At 32.5% G+C, this 21,713-nt stretch overlaps 1 protein-coding gene across 1 annotated transcript; it reads right to left on the minus strand.

Moving 5' to 3' along the window:
• Positions 1 to 1,023: 1,023 nt before the first annotated feature.
• On the minus strand, positions 1,024 to 20,270 carry LOC127729656 (band 7 protein AAEL010189-like). Its single transcript, XM_052237505.1, has 9 exons — positions 20,164 to 20,270; positions 16,742 to 16,806; positions 12,345 to 12,445; positions 9,414 to 9,486; positions 8,356 to 8,438; positions 7,869 to 8,072; positions 6,695 to 6,750; positions 4,034 to 4,112; positions 1,024 to 3,149 (listed from the first exon to the last, which is right to left on the minus strand). Exons 2-9 carry the CDS (start codon positions 16,755 to 16,757, stop codon positions 2,961 to 2,963), a joined length of 801 nt encoding a protein of 266 aa, XP_052093465.1. The 5' UTR covers positions 16,758 to 16,806; positions 20,164 to 20,270; the 3' UTR covers positions 1,024 to 2,960.
• Positions 20,271 to 21,713: the final 1,443 nt, after the last annotated feature.

The raw sequence follows: 21,713 nt of genomic DNA on the forward strand, positions 1-21,713 counted from the left end.
TTGATTGATGGCGTTTTATTTTTTCAGTTTTTATGAACTTCCCCTTTTTGAATTTGCCTTGGAGTTCGGTATTTTTGTTATACCTTTCTATCCTTATTTCTAGTAGGTAGTTCTTTATCCTGGACTAAACTTTTGTATGAATTGTTAAACTATTCTCGTCCTGAATAGGCCAAATAGTAATAATTTCCACTGGGCGTTGAGTAAGTGACAATCCATCAATCCATCAATCAATCAATCAATCAATCAATCTTTAACACGTTCTTATATTATAGTATAGTAGAGGCAATATATGTAGGCAATATATGTATAGTGGAGGCAATATGCATATAGTAGAGGCAATATATGTAGGCAATATATGTATAGTGGAGGCAATATGTATATAGTAGAGGCAATATATGTAGGCAATATATGTATAGTGGAGGCAATATGTATATAGTAGAGGCAATATATGTAGGCAATATATGTATAGTAGAGGCAACAGTAGTACTTAATCGATGTTCAAATCTCGTTACTTCGTTTTGCAAATACAAATCATGATCAATTAGCATTAACTCTCAACAAAGTTAGAAAGTGCGACGACAGAGTGTGTGTCTAAAGCTTTTGATGCATTTATATCCACAATGAGAATCAAGACTCATTTACAATGTCATAATACGGAATATGACATGTTTTGTGGCTCTGTTTTTTATATGAAAATCCCACAGGCACTTGTCTCTGAAAAAAAATTCCTATATACCTATATAGGATTTTTTTCAGAGACAAGTGCCTGTGGAAAATCCATATAGGCTAAACGTTATGATTTTACAAACAGGCTATATTCCAAGACATTATTGACAAAATCTTATCGTTATCACGTGCCTTGATGTATCAAATTCAAGCTTCAGATACATTTTCTGTCTTGTATCAGTGAAACAAAAATGATTGATAGACTGTTTTTGGTCCGGAATTAACATTTGGAATCATTTTGGTATAATTGATGTTGAATAAATTAAACTGCATAATTAAATAAATGTAATACGACTATTATACAGAGTATGTATGCTTTTATTATCAAATATTATATCAGCATTTCAAAATACAAAATCTTATGATGATGTTTTCTTAAATAAAATCTATTCCCACTATTGTTAGCTTTCAGATTGAAGCAATTGTTGTCAAATGGAAGACCACACATAATTCTTAAATACTGATAAAGATTGTATGTTTCACTATAAAAACTGAAACAAAGACTATCTTAGACTAAATTAAACGAGGACAAAGGGTATCACCCTATAATGAAGTTTTATGGGTTTTTCCAATGAACTATTTGTATCTCTATGGAACCAAAACGTCGGAAAAATCACAAATAAGGGAACGAAGATGAATTTCCACATCTTAGAATCTGTGCAGGGAACACCTATCCTCCAGCATCCGTTCATATATATCTGTGATAACTTTTGAATAGTTTACAATTCATTTTTTGTTTGAATTCGATTTGTTTTGTTTTTTTGTTGTTGAGCCTTCTGCACATATGAACATTTCTATGACACCTTAAAACAGCTGTATGCACAACATATTATTTTCATTGAAATACAAAATAAAATTACAAACAACATTATAATTAACTAATACTAAGTACAACTGAGTATTTATAAAGTAGAAACACCAATTATTTGGATATTTGGTAAAGGCAAAATATTTTTTACCTTTATTTATTGACCAATCGATCACTTATCTTTTCTAATTGACGAAAAATATAGGCTCTCAAAAGTCCGAATAACTACTAGGAAATATAACCATGATAACTCAACTGATAAAATATTTGCATTTTTAAAACCGTTAGCGACCGTTGTAGTAATCACATTAAGTAAACATTGAAGGATGTACTTTATAGGTCAGGTTCAGGAATTTTAGTCAGATGTTCGGACTCTTTGCTTTTTTCCTACGATACACGGTAAAATAGTTTGCCACATAACCCCAATTTTTCTTTTCATTACGACTTCAATAGCTTATAATAGGTAATTTATCAAAATTTAAGCAAATTCTAGATTTCTTTTCTTACGATTTGAGACCAAAATAAAACCAATGCAAATATAAGGTAAAAGTCCGAGTCAGCCTTTTCCCGCCATTTTTAGAAAATTGAATATCTCAAAAAGGAGTTCCTTAACTTATCAATATTTTTAGTTTATTTTGTTCCTTAACTAATGCTCTTCTGATTTACCGTATCCATTTTAGATTAAATATTTTTTTAATTTCACCTAAGTACATCCTTAAAAACAACTAAGTTGCAGCTACTGTTTTAGTTTCAATATTTAATCAAAAGAATTGTAATAAATCATGCAGCAATGTTTCTAGGTGTATTTGGAACCGGCTTATTGTCCTACATCAGCTGTATCCATCCCGAAAATTAAATACAAAAGTAAGTATGAGGTAGAAGAGACTGTTGAGTATATTTCAAAAATGAGTCAGCACAATAACGGCTTAATATCATATCACATATTTGTACAAAATACAACACAGTGAACGTCAGATATACACAGTAATTTAAAAAAAAAAGTATTCTTTTCTATGAGGATGGGATGCAAATTTACGCGGTAAGTGCGTGGGTCTATTTTTTTGTTTTGTTTTTGCGTTTTTAGAAAAATGTACATACATTTTTTTTTTCAATTCAACATACAATAGTATATCAAACAAGTGAATATATATATTATTTAAGGCTGAACAAAGACCAATCTCTTCATAATAAATCCTGTCGCAAAATATATTGCCAAAAACGTACATAAAAAGAAAACATCATTGATAAAAATCAATTTGTTGCTGATAATTATTTTTCAATTGACGTTTGCCAAATAGTTTTCAACCTTTCACAAATCTCAATCCTGATGGTATAATAAATATTACAATGATTACAGCAGTACGTCATATGATACACTAGGGCTTATATACAAATCCCGTGAGATTTTGTGACATGATATTAACTATTATTTTTTCACCATTGATGAAAGAAGATCAATCGGCAGTGGGAATATAATGGTCGAATTTTTCTCAGCGGCTATGGAATTAAGTGTCTGTAGGTATCGCAGTTGTATTGCCGCGGGAGATTCCATCATTATGTCGGCTGCTTCTTTTAAAGCACGTGACGCCTTCTGTTCGCCTTCTGCTGCTAGAACCTAATAAAACAGTAAAGTTTATCGTTATGAAAAAATGAAATACACATATTTTATCTATTGCTAAAAGTTTTATTTCAGTAATAGTGTATTACATTATCTAGATAATTATGAAATTGATATACCGTGGTATTTTTAAATGAAAAAAGATATTTTAGGTCAGCGAGACAGGGAAACAACATTTTATGCTAACGAAACTGCATATGAAGAGATTTCAAACAGAGAAAAAAACATATGATTGCATTTCGTGAGCAGAACACTTGTTTCTAGAATGACCTTATGTGGGAGACCAAATAATTTAAAGAGTCGCACATTAAACCGTTGTAGAGCACAAAAACCAAAAGAGACATAAATGAGATAGCCAATCCATATAAAGCCAATTTTATTTGAGGGAATGTCAGCCTAACTTTAGCACAGCTACATATTTTTTTACAAGGGGACAAAAGTAAAATGTTTCATTTGAATTGTGCCATTACCGAAGCACTAGTTATTAAACGGATGGTACCAATATGGACAGCAAATCCACAAGCAATGGTACCAACCAAATATTCACAGGCACAAACCTATAACATGATGTGTGTACATACAACAAGCGATTGACAATCGCCCACACTGTCTTATGACAACCTTGAGAATTGCCAAGAGTCTAAAAATGTTGACAAAATAGCGGCAAAAACAGGGACATACACATCCAAAAACGGATACTCCTTAAAGGAAAAAGTTTTTTGGAGATTTATTTGCAGGTTAATGGACATGCGTCTGACCTGCTCATTTAAATCATTCCTTTAACCAACAAATCTGAATTCGGATTACTGGTCTCATGTATAAACTATATCAGTATTACTAGAATGTATACACTAACATTGAAATTAGAAATACTATATTACCTTAGCGCGTGCTTCTCTTGACGCCTCTGCTTCTGCCGCCATTGCTCTCTGTAGTTGTTGTGGAAGACGAACATCTTTACTGTGAATGAAGTTTAAGAATATATAACTATCTTAGAAAAAGAGGATTCAGTGGATTATGAGAACTGTCCTATGTTTAATTAAAGATTCTAATATGACGTGCTTCTTTCGCTTTGTAAACAACACCGTGATAAAATTCTCGATATATCTATACTTAGCGCAGACTCAGAGATGTGCATATTGGTGGCTGTTACTATTTACCTCCCACGTAAATCCACATGTATCGTAACCTATGTGCAAACACTATGTCGATTTCGTTATGTTCAAATTGAAATTGAAAAAGAAACTACAGAACCGTTATTCCTATTCTAATGCATAACAAAAAGAATTAATGCACAAGGGCTTAAAAAATGTATAAAATCAAAATAAAATAAAATTCCGCGAAATTTCATGAATAATCTTGGCGCATTAACGTCATGTGATAATATGACGTCATACGAATGAAAACTCTCAAGCTGAAGGTTTTCCGTTACGTTTACGCCCTAAATTCGGATAATATTGCATTAAAATGGAGTTTTGAGGTAGGTGTTGTTTCATTTTCTATTCCATTGCATTCATTTGCACATTTGTGAATTTCAGCAAGTCAACATGGCGGCTCACTCCTTAGTTACGACATGTCAACTCTGGATTTAACAGTAAATAGTAGCCAACGAAAAAAAATGTTTGGGTTAAGAATTATGAGAATTGAACACATTTTTTCTAGTGCTTATTTAAGAAATAATTCATGTAAGACTTTGATTTAGTTGAAATTTGTAGCTTTTATCTTACAGGGGGTAAAATAGAACAGCCATACACACGGCAATCTTACCTTCGCTTCAGTTTTTAAATTACGGTATTTGTCCTATTAGAATCGAAATAATTCATGGAAGCCATATATTTGTTGGACATTTACACATGGCCTGGGCCGTGATACTCGTTAATTTTATCCCTCGCTAACGCTCAGGATAAAATTCGAATATCACGGCCCAGGCCATGTGTAAATGTCCAACAAATCTATGGCTTCCATGAATTATTTCTTAAATCAAAACATCAGTCACACGACGTGCGTTAACCAATCAAAATCCTAGAAATATACTAAGCCGGGGATAATATATAACCATTCAATCCGAGCGATCGTCATGTTATAAATTTCTAGGAAAAGTCAGCGACAGTAGTAGTAACCATAGTGATAAATTAAAGTAGGTAGTAGACTACACAATATACTAGTAAAATAAGACTTGTAGAGCTTTTAACCGAAACACATAATAAAATAAATATATGCATTAAGGTCAAGGTTGCAAGCGTGCATAAAACAGTAAAGCAGCTACAGTAAATAATTGAATTATACAGCATACATATACATGTAGTAATCCTTCTTATTCTATGGCATATTTCTTAAAACAACGATAAAGTACTAAATATATACAATAGATCTCCCATGCAAATATGTGGTAGTCATAATTTATTCTAACCAGAATAATATGTGTAGATTTCACTGATATCCAGTACGATGAATATCTGACATTAATTTGATACGATCTGATGATCTGTTTATACACACAGACTCCGTATTAATCAAACTAGCTTGTCGATAAGGTAATGCATTTTAAGTTCAAGCAAGATATATTTAGACCCGATCGATGGAAGAAATGCGGAAACTCGGTGACCGATAAACGGCTTACTGAACTGACTTCTGTTATAACACGAATGATCAATTTAGCTGAGTTACAGTGATATTCATTTATCAATTTTAAAAATTCTTAAATATTAAAACAATTGCCAAATAGCAATCTAATTAAAATATAGATCTCTGATTTCGTTATCCTTGTGCTTCGACGGAATACGCGAGTTCCGATTGATCTGAATTTTAATCAGATTGGCCAAATAGAATTGTATTTTTCAAATATATTTCTTTTTCTAAATGGTAACTTTTTCTTTTGTCGATTAATTTTCTTCGTACTTCATGGTTGGTTTTTTTATGAAGGGCCATATAGATTCCCCGTCAATCTGAAAATAGTTACGATTGGGTTGGATGTTACTTTATGAAATAATTATAATAAATTCACCATTTACATTTCAAATCTGAGTGACTTTAAAAATTCTAAATGACAAGGAACTAACAGCGATATGCATGCATCTATATTTCTATTCTCTTTAACGGTGCACGTATATTGCTATGGAAGCAATTTGCTTGTGACCTACACTCCATACCTCACTAGCTTTTGTAGATTTCATCTATTTGAGGGTTATATTTTAGAATACATTAATTGCTAGAGTTCCTTTTGTTAATATTTCGCACTTTAGTCCAAAGACAAATATGCAATAGTGGTATATCAGTGAAATGTTTTCTTATTGCTTAAAGCAGAATATTTTACATGTAACTCCATATTACATTTTGGTATATCACTGATACTAGCTGCGAAATTATTTTAAACTGTATACTTGTAATACCATTTTGTTATTATTTGGATCATGCTGATCATCTTACGAGGAGGAACGACTGAAATTGTTATTCCATTCGTCACTCCATGCAGTCATGATTTGATCGATGGTTATTTTGTCCTAAGTACTTACATGTTTACATGTTCACGCATGGCTACTTACATTTCAACTCTTTCTACTTTGATACCCCATGGGTCAGTCGACACATCTAAAATGGTCTGAAAAATACAACCATGACAATAGAATTTGTTTATTTCAAAACGGCTTTATGCCAAAATAATTATATTACATGTGCTTTCATAAGAATACGTACAATTAACTGACTGAGAACAATTGAGAAGCATGCCAAGATCAGATTTTCTTTCCCAATAAAATGCAATATTCATGACAGCACGTGCTTCCCGATACAACATCGTCATAACAATGAATAAGAAAACAAACGAAAAATTGATGTAACTCGTTTTCACGGTTGTAACATATAAAATGTAATAATAAGAATTGAATACAGACGATTACTTCTTTTTGTAACTTTATAGGGTTGGAAAGGCGTTGTTTGTGTGCACATTTTTTAATATGAAACGCTTCAATTCTTGATTAAAAACGGATAGTATGTCACTTCAGACTCTCACTAACAGCAGAAATATTTAACGTATACAAAATTATGATATTCATTTTTGACGATCGTGTGAGACCCTCATGACGGTATAGTCAGGGAAATTAGCCACCTCCCCCGAAATAGTACTTGAACTTAGTATGTTACTACGTAGCTAAGTTTTCAAAATAAACTGCTATTTAAGAAAAACAATCATCTTTTGTACAAGTAACTCACAAATACGTGATAATTTATGTAGATTTCAAGATAAAAGTTCTATTCGTGTTATGGAATTATTATTTCCCCGTTAAAATTACATAATTTTTTGTTTGAAAACTTACAGACTCATCAAATTTTCAATTTGATAAAACTGTGTGTAATCTGACGGAATATCACATGGAATCTTAATAGGCTATCTTTTTGTACAGAAGACAATTATTATACCATATATGATTGCAAAATTTATCTGTTTTTGTAAAATTATGTATTGAAGGCAATATCGAAAATAATAATAATACTACATTTATGTTATTTTAGTAAATATTAAAATATTTTTTTTATCATTGGCACTGTGAGAAATAGATTTCGGTACATTCATGAAAAATTGGCAATATATCTTCAAGAATGTCATATGCCGACTTAATATGTATAATATACTGCTATATTATAAACTCTAATCTTCTAGACAGCTTTATTTTGTTAATTCATGAGATTGTTACACGGCTTAAAATCGAAGTAACAAACCTGCATTTGTTCTGAAATTGTTTCTCTTTCAGATAACAATTCCGACATGTTTTTGGTGCCAAGGACGTTCCTCAAGGTCGTAGCTGCTAATAACTTTGTAGAATACTGTGCATTCTCTACATTACAGACAGACATGGTTGGATCGAATATTCTACTGTAGACCACAGCATCAACAGCTACGGTCACAGAATCCTTTGTCAAAATCTGCAAAGGAGGTAAACACTAATCATGCGCTGTGAAAGAAGTTTGTTTTTTTTAAATCAAGTTTGTATTTTAAAATCAAAAAAACTTTACCATTAAAATATGTTTTACACGTCTACATGTGGTCGGGACCGACAAAAAATAAACGATAACTTGTTAAAATAGTCAATCAGTCTGCTTAGAATTTGAAGAAAAAGAGAACTTTTTAGTCAACAACATCGAGAAGTAAAGTGATTTGTGTGTCGTGACCCTTTAAAAGACAAATGAAGACTGAGAGAAAACTTACCTCTTGTGGAGGAACATCAAATGCTGTCGTACGTAAATCTACTTTCTTAAACTCGTCAAGGCAGGGGTAAACGAAGAACATTCCTGAAGAAACAAAATCAGTTAGCTTTACCAGTACGTTTTATTGAAATTTAAATATTCTTCGACTACATGTGTTTCGACGGTGTCACCAATTTTAACTTTAAACTTAAATCTTACTTTTTAAAGATGTTCACTCTCCATGTATATGTATATATTTCATCAATGACTTTCATCAGGTAAGTCGGATGATTCTTGATAATGTTTTACTACAGCAACAAAAGGACAGCAACAGAACAGCTAACATAATTCAACTTTGCATACTGACGTTGCAATCGTACGTTTGGTACTATTATAAAAATAATGTGAATTTGAAACTAAATTTGCCAGAAAATATCACACGAAGAAGCTCTCCCGACTTATACACAGTGTTCTTGATTTTGATATGATACTGACATACAGTATTTAATAACGAGGTAACAATGAAAACATGTGATTATTTTATGCTGTGTACACTATATATGCTAGCATACAATTCATCGAACTACCACCTTCAGGGGCGGATCCAGCCATTTTTAAAAGGTGGGTTCCAACCCAGGATAAAGCGGGGTGGGTGGTTCCAACCATATGTCCCTATTCAAAAGCATTGATCGTCAAAAAAAGGTTCCAACCCCCGGAACCCCCCACCCTGGATCCGCCACTGCCCTTTCATTTGAAGAAACATTTCATATCAAGAACACCGTGTTGTCCAACTTCATCCCGACTTATTTCAAGGCGTTATAATTTTTTTTTATTAAATGCAATATGACAGGGAAATTTCTTGTTTAAAAACTAATATTCGTAATTTTGGATTAGTCTTGAAAAACCCCACTTATTTACACAACACATTAGCGAATGATTTACCAATATCAACAGGCCCTAATCGTTACCTATAACGTACGGGTCGGAAAACCACCTCATTATAGATGCTGACATACCCAGTCTTCGCGCCCTACTATTCGTCTTCATTTTATAATCACATCATATTAGCTACAGACATACCTGGCCCTTTGGCCCCACCGGATACAACTCGCCCCAGTCTAAAGATTACCGCTCTTTCATACTCCTGGACTATCTGTAAATATAAGAACAACTCAATAAAATTCTTGTGAACATTCAAACCATAACATGTTAAACAATGGGTAGACACTGTCGTTTTAACTACCAATCACAGAGTAGGTGCCATGTTGCAATCACCTTGTCCGTCCTCCGCCCGTTCATCTGTCCGTAAGTTTTTTTTACATATTCCTCAGCTTTTTAATTAAGAATGATTTAATATTTAGTCTGGAACTTTATAATATTGTGGTGTACCATGCAAACGATTTTAACAACCCAGATCTGCCAGACAGTCATTTTCTGTTTTGTGATACTCTGCATTTATTGTATCCACTGACCTACCTGACTGAGCATGTATTTGTTCGTCAATTCAAGTATCTAATAACGAGTATACCTTGCAAGACATCGCGTGTAAATTCTTGTGTTTTGTTGGATTTTTTATATTTTATCAATTTTTTAAAATTTTTAGTGCATCCAAATAATTCTGAATCCTTGTATCCTATACTTTTTGACAAAACATGATGTGTTATGTGCATTTGATTGAGAAATGTGAAAACATATTTATCCTTACACGTTCATTTTGCACGCAACACGAAATTAATCAAGTGTTATGTTCATTTAGGGAACGAATTTCTTTTACATTGAATTCGGAACTATACGTTTATTTTCTAATACTTGGTCAGTCGGTTCGCAAAGGAACCATACCCACAGTAAATAAGAAATCGGTGCTTTGGTTCTGACATAATTTTAATTGTGTATTCGGTTTCACAAAAAATGTCAGTTTATCAAATTACCTTCCAAACAATTACCGGATTGCCGTTGGAAAACTCGGTCAAAAAGGAACGACGTATATTTAATAAACATCTGAATTTAATAACATACAATGTCAGCAATTTCATAGGTAACAAACAATCAGCTGATTTATAAGAAATGTAGTTTTTTGCCAATTAAATATAAATGGATATGAGTTTGGTGAATCATTTTTATGTTTTATTTTAGTTGAACAGTGAAGTTACCGATGTGAGTTTCATATTAGAATATTGACTTTTCTACACGTAATTACTTTTTATGAACTATAAACCAGTCAATGTTTAATCAAATCTCATGTCAATGTTATATTTAGTGATTTACACTGAAAACTATACTACATTGTATAATGTACTTTTTAGTATAATTTTGCTTAATCGAACAAACATTGTCTGTCTGTACTATTCTAAAATAAGATCCTAAGCATATTTACAGTTCATTATCAGAAATGTTAAAAGAATAATAAGATCATATAGTCTTCTTGACAACCACACAAAATCAATATTCAATACCAACTTTTCAGATTGATATTTTACATTATTTATATTTGAAGCTAGCCGTATCAGAATTATGTCAAAAGGAATGCACGACTATATTTATATATTGATCGAACTAAAATGAAAATTAAATGAGGGGCGTAAAGGGGGGTATCTGCACGGAAGAACGCGAAATAAAATTGCCATTTCACGATGAACGAACAATTTTAAAAAAAATTCTTGCACGTTGATCTGTTTACCGATTTCACGAAACACGGTGAATAACGAACCTTTTTCACGGCTGCACGTGCCAGAAATAAAAATGGCAAAACACGTTGCATGAAAATAACCCTTTACCACTCTCTTAAATGGAAAAATTTAAATCATTATCAAATTATATTACTTTGAATGATTATAATAGAATTTCTGAAGCAGCAAATTGATGTTGACAATTCCCTTGTCGTGTTCATGGTGTTATAAAGTAATAACTATGATTGCAGGGAGAATTGGAAAGTTCAGACAAACCAGAAAATCATGCTATATGTACTAATACAAACTAAGTCAAGTTGAAATAATCTCGCTTGAAATAATAAACATTCACATTGTAATTAAAAGTGATACTGTCACATGATATTACATATGTAATTAATGTTTACGTGAAGAGCGAACAGATATGAGGTTAAAAATAACACAAGAGTGCACACACTGAAATGTTTCGCCTGCTTTACTTTTCCGTATATCATAATTGAATATATGTTGAAATTCTGTAATATGAAGGTTTTGCTACAAGTATCATATATCATATACACTTCACATTATCAATGATCAATTTCAATGAGGTCAATGTCAAATGAACCCTGCCATATAAACGGGTACACCTTACATTCATACCATACACCAAATACAGCCTATTACTTATAGCATATAAGAAGACCTAATTAAACATATTGAACATTGACCAATGAATCATAAAATGAGGTCAAGGTCAGATAAACCCTGCCAGACAACATGTACACCATACAATCATTCCATACAACAAATAAAGTTGACTTATTGCTTATAGCAGCAGAGAAAATTACACAACCATGCAGACTTAACATTGACTAATAAACAATGAAAATACAGTCAAGATCAGATGAACCTTGCCAGATAGACATGTATACCACATCTTCTTATATCTACTTACAATCATTCCATATACCAAACATAGTGACCCTATTGCGTACAGTATCTTAAAAATAGACCAAACCGGAAAAATTTAATATTGTCCACTAAACAATGAAAACAGGTCAATGTTATATGAAACCTGCCACCTAACAATCATTCCATACATCAAATATAGTCGCCCTATTGCTTATAGTATCTGAGAAACAGACCAAAACACAAACATTTAACTTTGATCAATGAACCATGAAAAAGATCAATTTGGGCACTGAATGTTAATGAGTGAAAAGTAGTGTGTTGTTCACTCGGCAAGTATCCTGTTTCTGAAAAAAGAATACTGAGGCTTAATGCCATTAAACAAATACAATGTATCTAAAAAATAGAGATATGATTTTAGTACTACAATATTTCCAACTTTTGATTAACATACCTTTATCGTGAAACATAAGGAAAATGGAAAGAACAAAACCACTAAGATGATTGACAGCGCGTACAGTACATAGCCACATGCTCCAAGGTCACCTCCATTATCTGAAAAGGAATGGATAACTAAGATGAAACATATAAGTAGTAAAATATAAACGTGTCATCAAACTTATTCGTTCATTGTATATTTACTTGTTTGTGAATGTGTCTTTTTGATCGATTTAAGCCATTTCAATTGATATTTTATTGTGTGTCTTTTTATGTTGTAAGGTTACACCACTGTTTCAGGTTAGGGTGAAGGTTGGCGCCTGTTAAAACGTTTAAACCCGCTGCATTTTTATGCACCTGTCCTGTCAGGAGCCTGTTGTTCAGTAGTTGTCGTTTGTTGGTGTGGTTCATAAGTGTTTCTCGTTTCTCGTTTTTTATATAGATTAGGCCGTTGGTTTTCCTGTTTGAATTGTTTTATACTAGTCATTTTCGGGCCCTTTATAGCTTGCTGTTCGGTGTGAGACAAGGCTCCGTGTTGAAGGCCGTACTTTGACCTATAATTGTTTACTTTTTACTCATTGTGACTTGGATAGATAGTTGTCTCATTGGCACTCATACCACATTTTCTTATTGATATGTCAGCCAGTCTTCCAAAGAATCAGACAATGTTTAGAAATGATAATAATAATAACCATGATAACCTGCAATATTAAGAATTGCAACATTAGTTTTGCAGATATTTAAACCGATGATGGTTATTCAACAAATGTCAGTTGATTATTCTGTCAACTGGTCTGTATCTCACACTTCTCATTTTATGTAATATGATAATTATAGTAACAAGGGGCTCACCCTAGCCTGTATCGCTCGCTTGGTGAAAGTGTGCACATCTCCTAATTTTTATAAATACTAGTTATTGCTTGTGTTGCTGATAATTTTTGCAATTTACACTTTATCTCAGCTCTTACAGTCTTTAAGATAGCCTAAAAACTTCAAAAATTGTGAAAATCGACATTTCGGGGGCAAAAAAACCCATAACAGATAATCCGATTTTCACTAACTATCAGTGTACATAGATCTTGCAAAGCTAATAATTTTACTGAATTCACACTTTTAACCTAGTCTTAAAAACAAAGTTAACAAAAACGAAAACTGGTTACTCCTATACGGCTTGCCGGATTTTTCAAGAATTTTCAGTGTAGATAAGTGCTGTTTAACCTTTCTCTTTTATTTTTTGAAACTATAGCAAAGAAAGGTAAAAATTAACAATTCAAGGGCAATAACTCAAAAACGGGATGATAGATTTTTTTTTTTAGAATTTTCAGGGTGCATAGAGTTTGTCCTGCTGACCATTTTGAAACATATGTTCTACGGTGACCATGTTGGTTGTTCGACGAAAATCTCTGATTTACCATGTTTTACATAGCAGTAATCCTATAGATAGACATATTTTGGTTTCAAACTAAAGAACGTTTTTTAGAGAAAAGTTTACGAACGACAGACGCAAAGTGATAGCATCAGCTCACATGGTCATTCCGGCAAGGTGTCAGAGCTAAAAATGACCGGGTTACAATATTTTTTCTGTGAAGGCTTTAAACATGAATATCTTTTATCAAACATGAATATCTTTTATGGAACAAATCCTCACCTAATAATATTGTGAAAAATCTAAAATCTAGGGTTTTTTTTTTAATTTGTTTGTATAGAATGCGCATTCATGCGCTATAGGATACTATAGGTAGCTTTTAATATACTAGTATGTGTTGAGGTTCTAGCTCCCTTATTAACTTTAATTGGCTGCTATTGTGTTTATGTGTTTTACCGAAAAGGGTATACATGTATATCGAATAAATACATTAATGTACTACCGTCTTGAAAGTTTACATCACAGTGATAATATTATGTTTGATCTCTGTAAGAAAATTTCAATACAACTATTGTCAAGAAGAAATGCACATTTCAAATATAACAATATATAAATAGCACATAGCTGAGAGGGTGATAGAGCAGATTATTACCCCGAGAAAACCTTGTCAACTGAGGCGAAGCCAAGGTTAACAATGTTTTTTCGAGGGGTACCAATCTGCTCTATCACCCTCTCAGCTATATGTTATTTAATTTATTATACTGAATGTCATATCATTATAGACTTTTACTGTTGAATATAAAATTTGAAGTATTTTACTATGACGTCACGTACATAACAACGTTACATGTATTATAAAAATCAACAGAATTGAAGCAAGAATTTTTTATCTTATTATTTTGACAGTCTATAAAAAGGTTCTGAGCCAAAACGTAGAAATTGAGTATTGTTTTTAATTATTTTATGTAAATTCAATTCATTGCTCTTTTAAAGTCCTATTTATCTAATCGTAAACAACAAATTAAAGTCAACAATGTTCTGAGTGATTTGGCTGACATCCATAAAGGCGTACCACAGGGTTCTATACTAGGGCCATTGTTGTTTAACATATTTATAAATGATATTTTTCTTTTTGTTAAAAATGGTAGTTTATATAACTATGCAGATGACAATACTTTGTCTTTCTGTACTCCAGATTTTGATTTATTAATTTCAACTTTGGAATCTGAGTCAAAAATACTTATTGAGTGGTTCCGGGTGAATAAAATGCAAGCAAATCCCGATAAGTTTCAAGTTTTGGCTGTTGGCAAAAAGACTTTTGAACAAAACCCATCTATACGTATTCAAAACTCGAACCTTACATGTGAAAAAACAGTTAAATTATTAGGCATTGAAATTGACTATCAGTTAAATTTTGATGTTCATATCAGCTCAATCTGTAGGAGGGCATCACAGCAATTAAATGTTTTAAAACGTTTGGGCTCAGTTTTGGATAGACTTAGTAAACTTACTATTTTTCATACCTTTATTCTTAGTAATTTTAATTTTTGTCCTTTGGCATGGCATTTTTGCACTGAGAAAAATTCCAAAAAATTAGAAAAGGTGCAGGAAAGAGCACTCCGTTTTGTATATGAGGATTTTACCAGCCCCTACGAGGACCTCTTACTTAAAGCTAAGGTGCCCTCCTTGCAGATTAGACGGATTAGAACAATGGCTCTAGAAACTTTTAAGATTATAAATAATATAGCTCCTGTGTGCTTACAAAATTTGGTGAGTGTCAAAAAATCTAAGTATTCTTTCCGGTATGTAAATATTCTAGATGTTCCACAGGTAAAGTCAACCCGTTACGGTAAAAAATCTTTCAAATTTGCTGCTGCTACTTTATGGAACAGCCTTCCAAACCATTTCAGGACTGAAAATAGTTTTTCACATTTTAAAAGTCTTGTTCAGTCCTGGAATGGTTTGGAATGTCGATGTTCTGCTTGCAGATAATTCTTGAGATGTTTATTATTTATGTTGCTTTTGTTTGCTCTGGTCTAGCATGTTTTATTTCATTTTAAATTTGTTGCTAAATTTTTATTGCATGCTATGTAAGTGAGATTTAACTTCGTATAACAGGTTGTTTTATATGTCAAATTAGACTGTTTTTATGTTATGTATATGTTTTTATATTCGGTCAAAAGCTCCTTAGAGCTTGTGTTGTGTCTTTTAACTTATGCCGAATCAAAATAAAGTTTTCTTATCTTGTCCTTTATATTATTGATTTTTGATTGGTTTGCACGAGAGGGTGACATTAAAAAAAATGTCTCCCGCTCAGCCATGAGATAGAGTAAATTATCTCCCTCGTATTAGCCAATCAAAATCTGGCATTTTAACGTGAAGTATAATAATAACAGTTACTGCATATACCAATAAAATCGTTATACAAAGCAGACTGGTTTACATCAGAAACCCATGATGCCAGCGTAAGAAAATGTCCATGATGACGTAATAAAATCTCATAATATAAGTTATATGGTTTGCTACTGACCCCCTACGGATCCATAGAGGGTTAGTAAAAGCCATAGGGGATGAGGCCGAAGCCGAATCTCCCAAGGATTTTACTAACCTTCTATGGATCCATAGGGGGTCAGTAGTGAACCGTATAACGAGTTTATCGCACAAAGGACTTTTCCTGCTAAATTATGTATAAAAATAAGCAATGAAATACAAAAACATTAATCGATGACGTCACCATCAATAGTAAAGGTGACGTCATGAACACCATATGAAATCTATTGACCCCCAACGGATCTATAGGGGGTCACCACGTGACGGCGTTAAACCAATCATAACGTCATAATTTACCCGAGGTGCGATATTGCGTTAGAGGGAAATTCCCATATTGCCTTAGGAAATTAATATTGGTTCGAATATAATATCAATATTCCTGGAATGTAAATCTAACGTTATAAGAGATTGCATGCCATAGTTTAATTCTACATACCATTATTTTTCTCTATGTCGAATTTTAATCTAATTATGTTTTACTATTTAATTTTACATACCCTTTTGTTGCTCCATGTCGCCTTGTAGTCTCTCAAGTTCCGGGTTTGGACTTTCCAGATTGGATCTGTAGATAAAGTAATATCTACAATTTTATTTGAATAAATAAAGTACGTAGTATGATGTACACAAATATTAACAATAAAATCAATTTAAAAATTGTCAATACTGGATTCCACAGAGACAAATTTTAGCAATACATGCCATATGCGTTTAATAGGAATTAAATATCTGCGCTTACAGCAATGTTATCAGTAAAATCAATAGAAGCCTAGCATGATGAGAGAATTTATCGTTGTTTTCTACAGGGAAATTATAATATAGTGATTACTATATAGAATGTTTACAATTCCCAAGGGAGAATACATAACAGTAACTGGTACCCTGTTAGACGATTTGCGCTGTGCTTGTATAATTTTATTATTTATAGGACGTTAAGTTTACATTAGTGGATATTCCGAGCAATTATAAAATATTAAATGTTTAGCCGATAAGTGTCTAAACGAATTCTCATTGCCGTCCAGTGGCAAAATTGCCTCAGTGCACTGTGGTTTCACGCTCGCCGGCCTAAAGTGATGTATAGAGACCTTCGATTTGATTCCCGACTGGAACAAAGAGTTTTAAATTGGTATTTGCTGTTTCCCCCCTGAAGACGCTGCATTCAGGAGTAAGAGAAGAGACTGGTCGGCACGACGTATCGGAATAATGTGTTTGATTAGAATGACATGTCTCCCTGCGGATAGTTACCTTGTGAACTATTATAGCCGGGTTGAATCAAGTTCCGACTATGAAATATAAGAGGAATATTTCGCTCCTTAAACTTTATTTCAGCATTCCGGCAAGACCGGAAAATGAACTATGTTTTTGCTGTGTATGTACTGATTTTGTGTCATGGATGGATATCCCTATCCTTTGTTTTTCTATTAAACAATAATAATATGTATGTATATATAAGCATGTGCAATTAAAGAATTAACAGATGCCACTAAATATAATAATAGATCAGAATAGAAATATTAGTGTCTGCTGCAGGTTATAACACGTATTGATAATTGGTAAATTGTGTCCAAAATGTCACAGAGAGGTGTCTTCTAGCTATTCCCATATTTAGAATTTTTAATTTTTCTATTCTGTCTTTTCCAACATCAAAAGAACAATAAATCATCTGATAGTAACTAAACTATTAACCAGATTAAGAATGAAATAAAAATCATCATCTACTCTGTATAAGTTATTTATTTCAAAAAGAATTTTATAAATAAAAATGATTAACTTTATCATGTTTATCATAAATTAAAAAAATCATAAAGGTTTTAATTTTAAACAGCGCATTAATTTGACTTTTAAAATAAGCCAGGCCAAGTAACTTTGAGCACATCGTTCGAAAAACAATTTCAGGCCACCTACGCATCCCTCTTAACAGAGTACGACACTCTCCTCGGGGGGGGGGGGGTACCGCTGTGGTTCTGTTACCCCACCCTTTTCATATAATTTAGATTTTGAAAATGTATACCTTTTCTTATATTACGTAGGTAAAAATGTAACCTTTTCCCATATTGTTTGGGTTTCATGTGGTGTGTAATGTAAGAGTGGAATACCAAAGTGTCAAAAGAGAGAAAATTGGTTAATAAAAACACAGCCAGGAACACCAAGATAAATGACAAACGAAGAAGTTATGGGAACTTTATTGACCTTATCAAATATGTCTGATAGTTTTCCCGACCTATTCACATATTTTCAAGCTTAAAAGGTGACCTATTCCAGCGGCAGAGTTTTTGTTAACTTCATGGCCCTGTGTTCTAGTCATACATGTACATAGGTCATAGCACAGTTTCAAAAGAGTGTGTCTTTTGTTTCTACATGTCTTTTGAGATAACTGAACAGTCATGTTTTCCTTTTCAAATAAGTACATATGTTCATCTTTAACTATACTAATTCTTTTTTCTGAATGATTGATTTTTCTTATTCTACTCTTTACTGGCTGAAAAGTGTCATTTTGATATTTTTTACGGAGTATATAGTTAAACATTTGCTATACTCCACAGGATCCGAATTGGATGATTTACACTTTTTACTTTTTTCATTATTGATATAATACTTATTGAATGATAACTTTATTTTTTAAACTCACGGATGACAAATGCTCAGTATATAAGATAACTTGTTAACCAGTGGAACATATTTCACAGACAAGGAACTAATTTCACCAGGTGAGGAACAAATCTCACAAACCCAGAACTTATTTCACATGATAAGGAACAAATCTCATAAACCGGGAACTTATTTCACCAGGTGAGGAACAAATTTCACCAACCCGGTACTTATTTCACCAGGTAAAGTTTTGGAACTTATTTTATAGAGATGGAACAAATTATATAGAAATCATCTGTGAAAAAAGTTCTCCCAGAACATATTTTCTGTGATATTAGTTCCACTGGAACTTTTTTTCACAGAAACAAATTTTGGCTCACACTATCACCTTGTTTATAGGAAGTGGTCCCCTGAGCACTCTCCCTCCAGGGGACATTCTGACTGGACGTGACTGTGTAATTGTGTATATCACCCACAGTTAGAAATTAGATCGTGTTGGGTTCATTGATATATTTATTATGCATAGCTTAGTTTCTTAAAGTGTAAATGTATAGAAAGATGCAAACTCATGACTGAATGCGTTAGTAGTTCATAGTACACAACAAAAATATATTCACAATAGTTATTAACAAGGTCAGGTTGACCAATGTATTCTCTGACCGTGAAATGACCCGCAAAGCGTCTTTCATATAATCAAAATTTGAAAAAAAAATGGTGAAAACGGCATGGCTATTATATCGGATGTTTATAAATGTACTAGAGGATTTATCTATTATTAAAATATCAACATGAATTACAGTGGCGGACACTCTTTGCAAATCCTGGATTATCCGTCACTGAAGAAATATATTGTGATATTTAATTTTACGTTCATTTTGGAAACACAAAATGTAATAATTTTAATATAAAACTATACAAATAAACCTGAAAGACGATAAAATCGTGATAACTATTCCTTACTATGTTATAAGTGTCAACATTAAATATATCTGGAAAAGTATATATATAGCAAAATATTGTTATAATGAAATTCAATTAGTAAACTCAGACATGAATATTTGTCTGGTACTCGCTTTATTTTGATATTATTCTGTTTAAAAATAGCAATAAAGATTAACTACAAGATTAGTGTGTACATACATGTAGAATGTATTATTGAATGGTACAGCTGCAGGCTGTAGGCGTGGTATTCGCCACTAGATAAACCATGATTGTAAACTGATGCATTACACAAAATTGACATCTTGCAATTAAACAAATATTGCATTATAAGTGCTGCAAGATGTCGCGTGCGATCTATAGCGCGGCAATTTTACTGATGCTTTGGACCTACCTTGCTTAGAACTAACAAAACAGAATAAATAGTTGTATCTTATAATCCGATATCATCCGTGTAAACCGGAAGACAGAACTAAGAGATAAGTTGTCATGGAAACGAAATTATCCGTATTATAAACAAATCGATGATGACTGCTGAGACGCTATTTTCTAAATTTAAACCGCTTTATTTTTCCATAAAATATCATATACCTTGAAGAGGACATTGCAACAGTGTTTTGTTTAAACAAATCTTCGATAGCGAATTATTTAAATTTATGAATTAATCGGCTTAATGTGAATAACACACACATACGTGTACATGCAGACGGACTCAGTGATGATCAATTCATTAATATCTAATTAATGCATGATCATAAGTGTGAGGAGTTGATAACCGCCAAGCCAAATCGACATGTAAAATAAAATGGCAACTTTATCATGTTTATATCTTTGTGAAATAAATATCAATTCTTTATGCAAGATTTATTTTTTAAATGCATGTGTTAATAATGCAAAATACAAATTTTAAATAAAGATACAAAAATTTTTGACATGTATTGGTATGGATATTGCAATGTAATACAATGGGATCTGAACCAGGTGTGCTATATTGTTAAATAAAGTCTCTCTTAATACTGGGAATATAGACAATAATAGTGCATTGACTTGACATATCAACGATATAAGGATGAGGCTTAGAAACGGGGAAATGCGAGGCTCTGCCGAGCTTTTTCCCCGTTTCGGGCCGAATCCTTATATCGTTGATATGTCAAGTCAATGCACTATTATTGTCTTTATACTGCAATCTTAAAAAAAACATTTTCAATTGTTGTTTAATGTGTTATTGTTATTATTTGATTTAAATACTGAGAAACTTCCCCTTTTATAAAAAGGCCCCATATCATGCAGGCGGAGAAATATACAACACAATGAAATGTACATTACCTGTTGAAACCCGCAATCGATGGTGAACGAGTTCGTTTGAGAATGAACTAAAATATCAACAATATGCATAAAACATAATGATTTATAGTTTGCAAACCAAAAGTATTAACAAGTGAAATATGTTTTTTTTTCTCTAAAAATTGCAAAAGAAATAAGTTTGAGTCGTTGTATACATTGGAAACAAGAACAGGTTGAATAGGTCGTATGAATAATTAATTATAATTTCGGCAATTTCTATTTAAATATTCATGAGGAAAAGTGATATCAGGTCAGTGACTGTATATGACATAGAAATATACGGTCAACGCATTTTGACTGCTCAAATAGAACGAGTGCAGTATAAATATATTTATCCTGCAATCAGCCAACTATAGTACAAATAACAGGTACACAAATAAATTTTTGCTTTATTTGTACTTGTACATGTACTTGTACAAATAAAGTCTCCTGTTACTCCTCTTCCATGTTGAGCAAACGGTAATGTGGATATTTCTTTTTGCGTACCAGTTCATTTTGGGGTCCTCTTCGCGGTCCGCGTTTAAACTATGTCGATTTCTTTGAAAAATTAGAGACAATGATTTAGATTTTAACAACTAAAGTTTCAAGTGTTGGGTGTAA

Source organism: Mytilus californianus, unplaced genomic scaffold (assembly GCF_021869535.1).
Source record: "Mytilus californianus isolate M0D057914Y unplaced genomic scaffold, xbMytCali1.0.p SCAF_2, whole genome shotgun sequence".
Classification (NCBI taxonomy): domain Eukaryota; kingdom Metazoa; phylum Mollusca; class Bivalvia; order Mytilida; family Mytilidae; genus Mytilus; species Mytilus californianus.

Excerpts from the sequence above, each read along its gene's own strand:
- LOC127729656 (XM_052237505.1), bottom strand. Across the intron at positions 8,439-9,413 it reads CGGTGGGGCCAAAGGGCCAG|GAATGTTCTTCGTTTACCCC; the intron begins GTATGTCTGTAG and ends TTGTTTCTTCAG. Across the intron at positions 6,751-7,868 it reads CAATTTCAGAACAAATGCAG|ACCATTTTAGATGTGTCGAC; the intron begins GTTTGTTACTTC and ends TGTATTTTTCAG.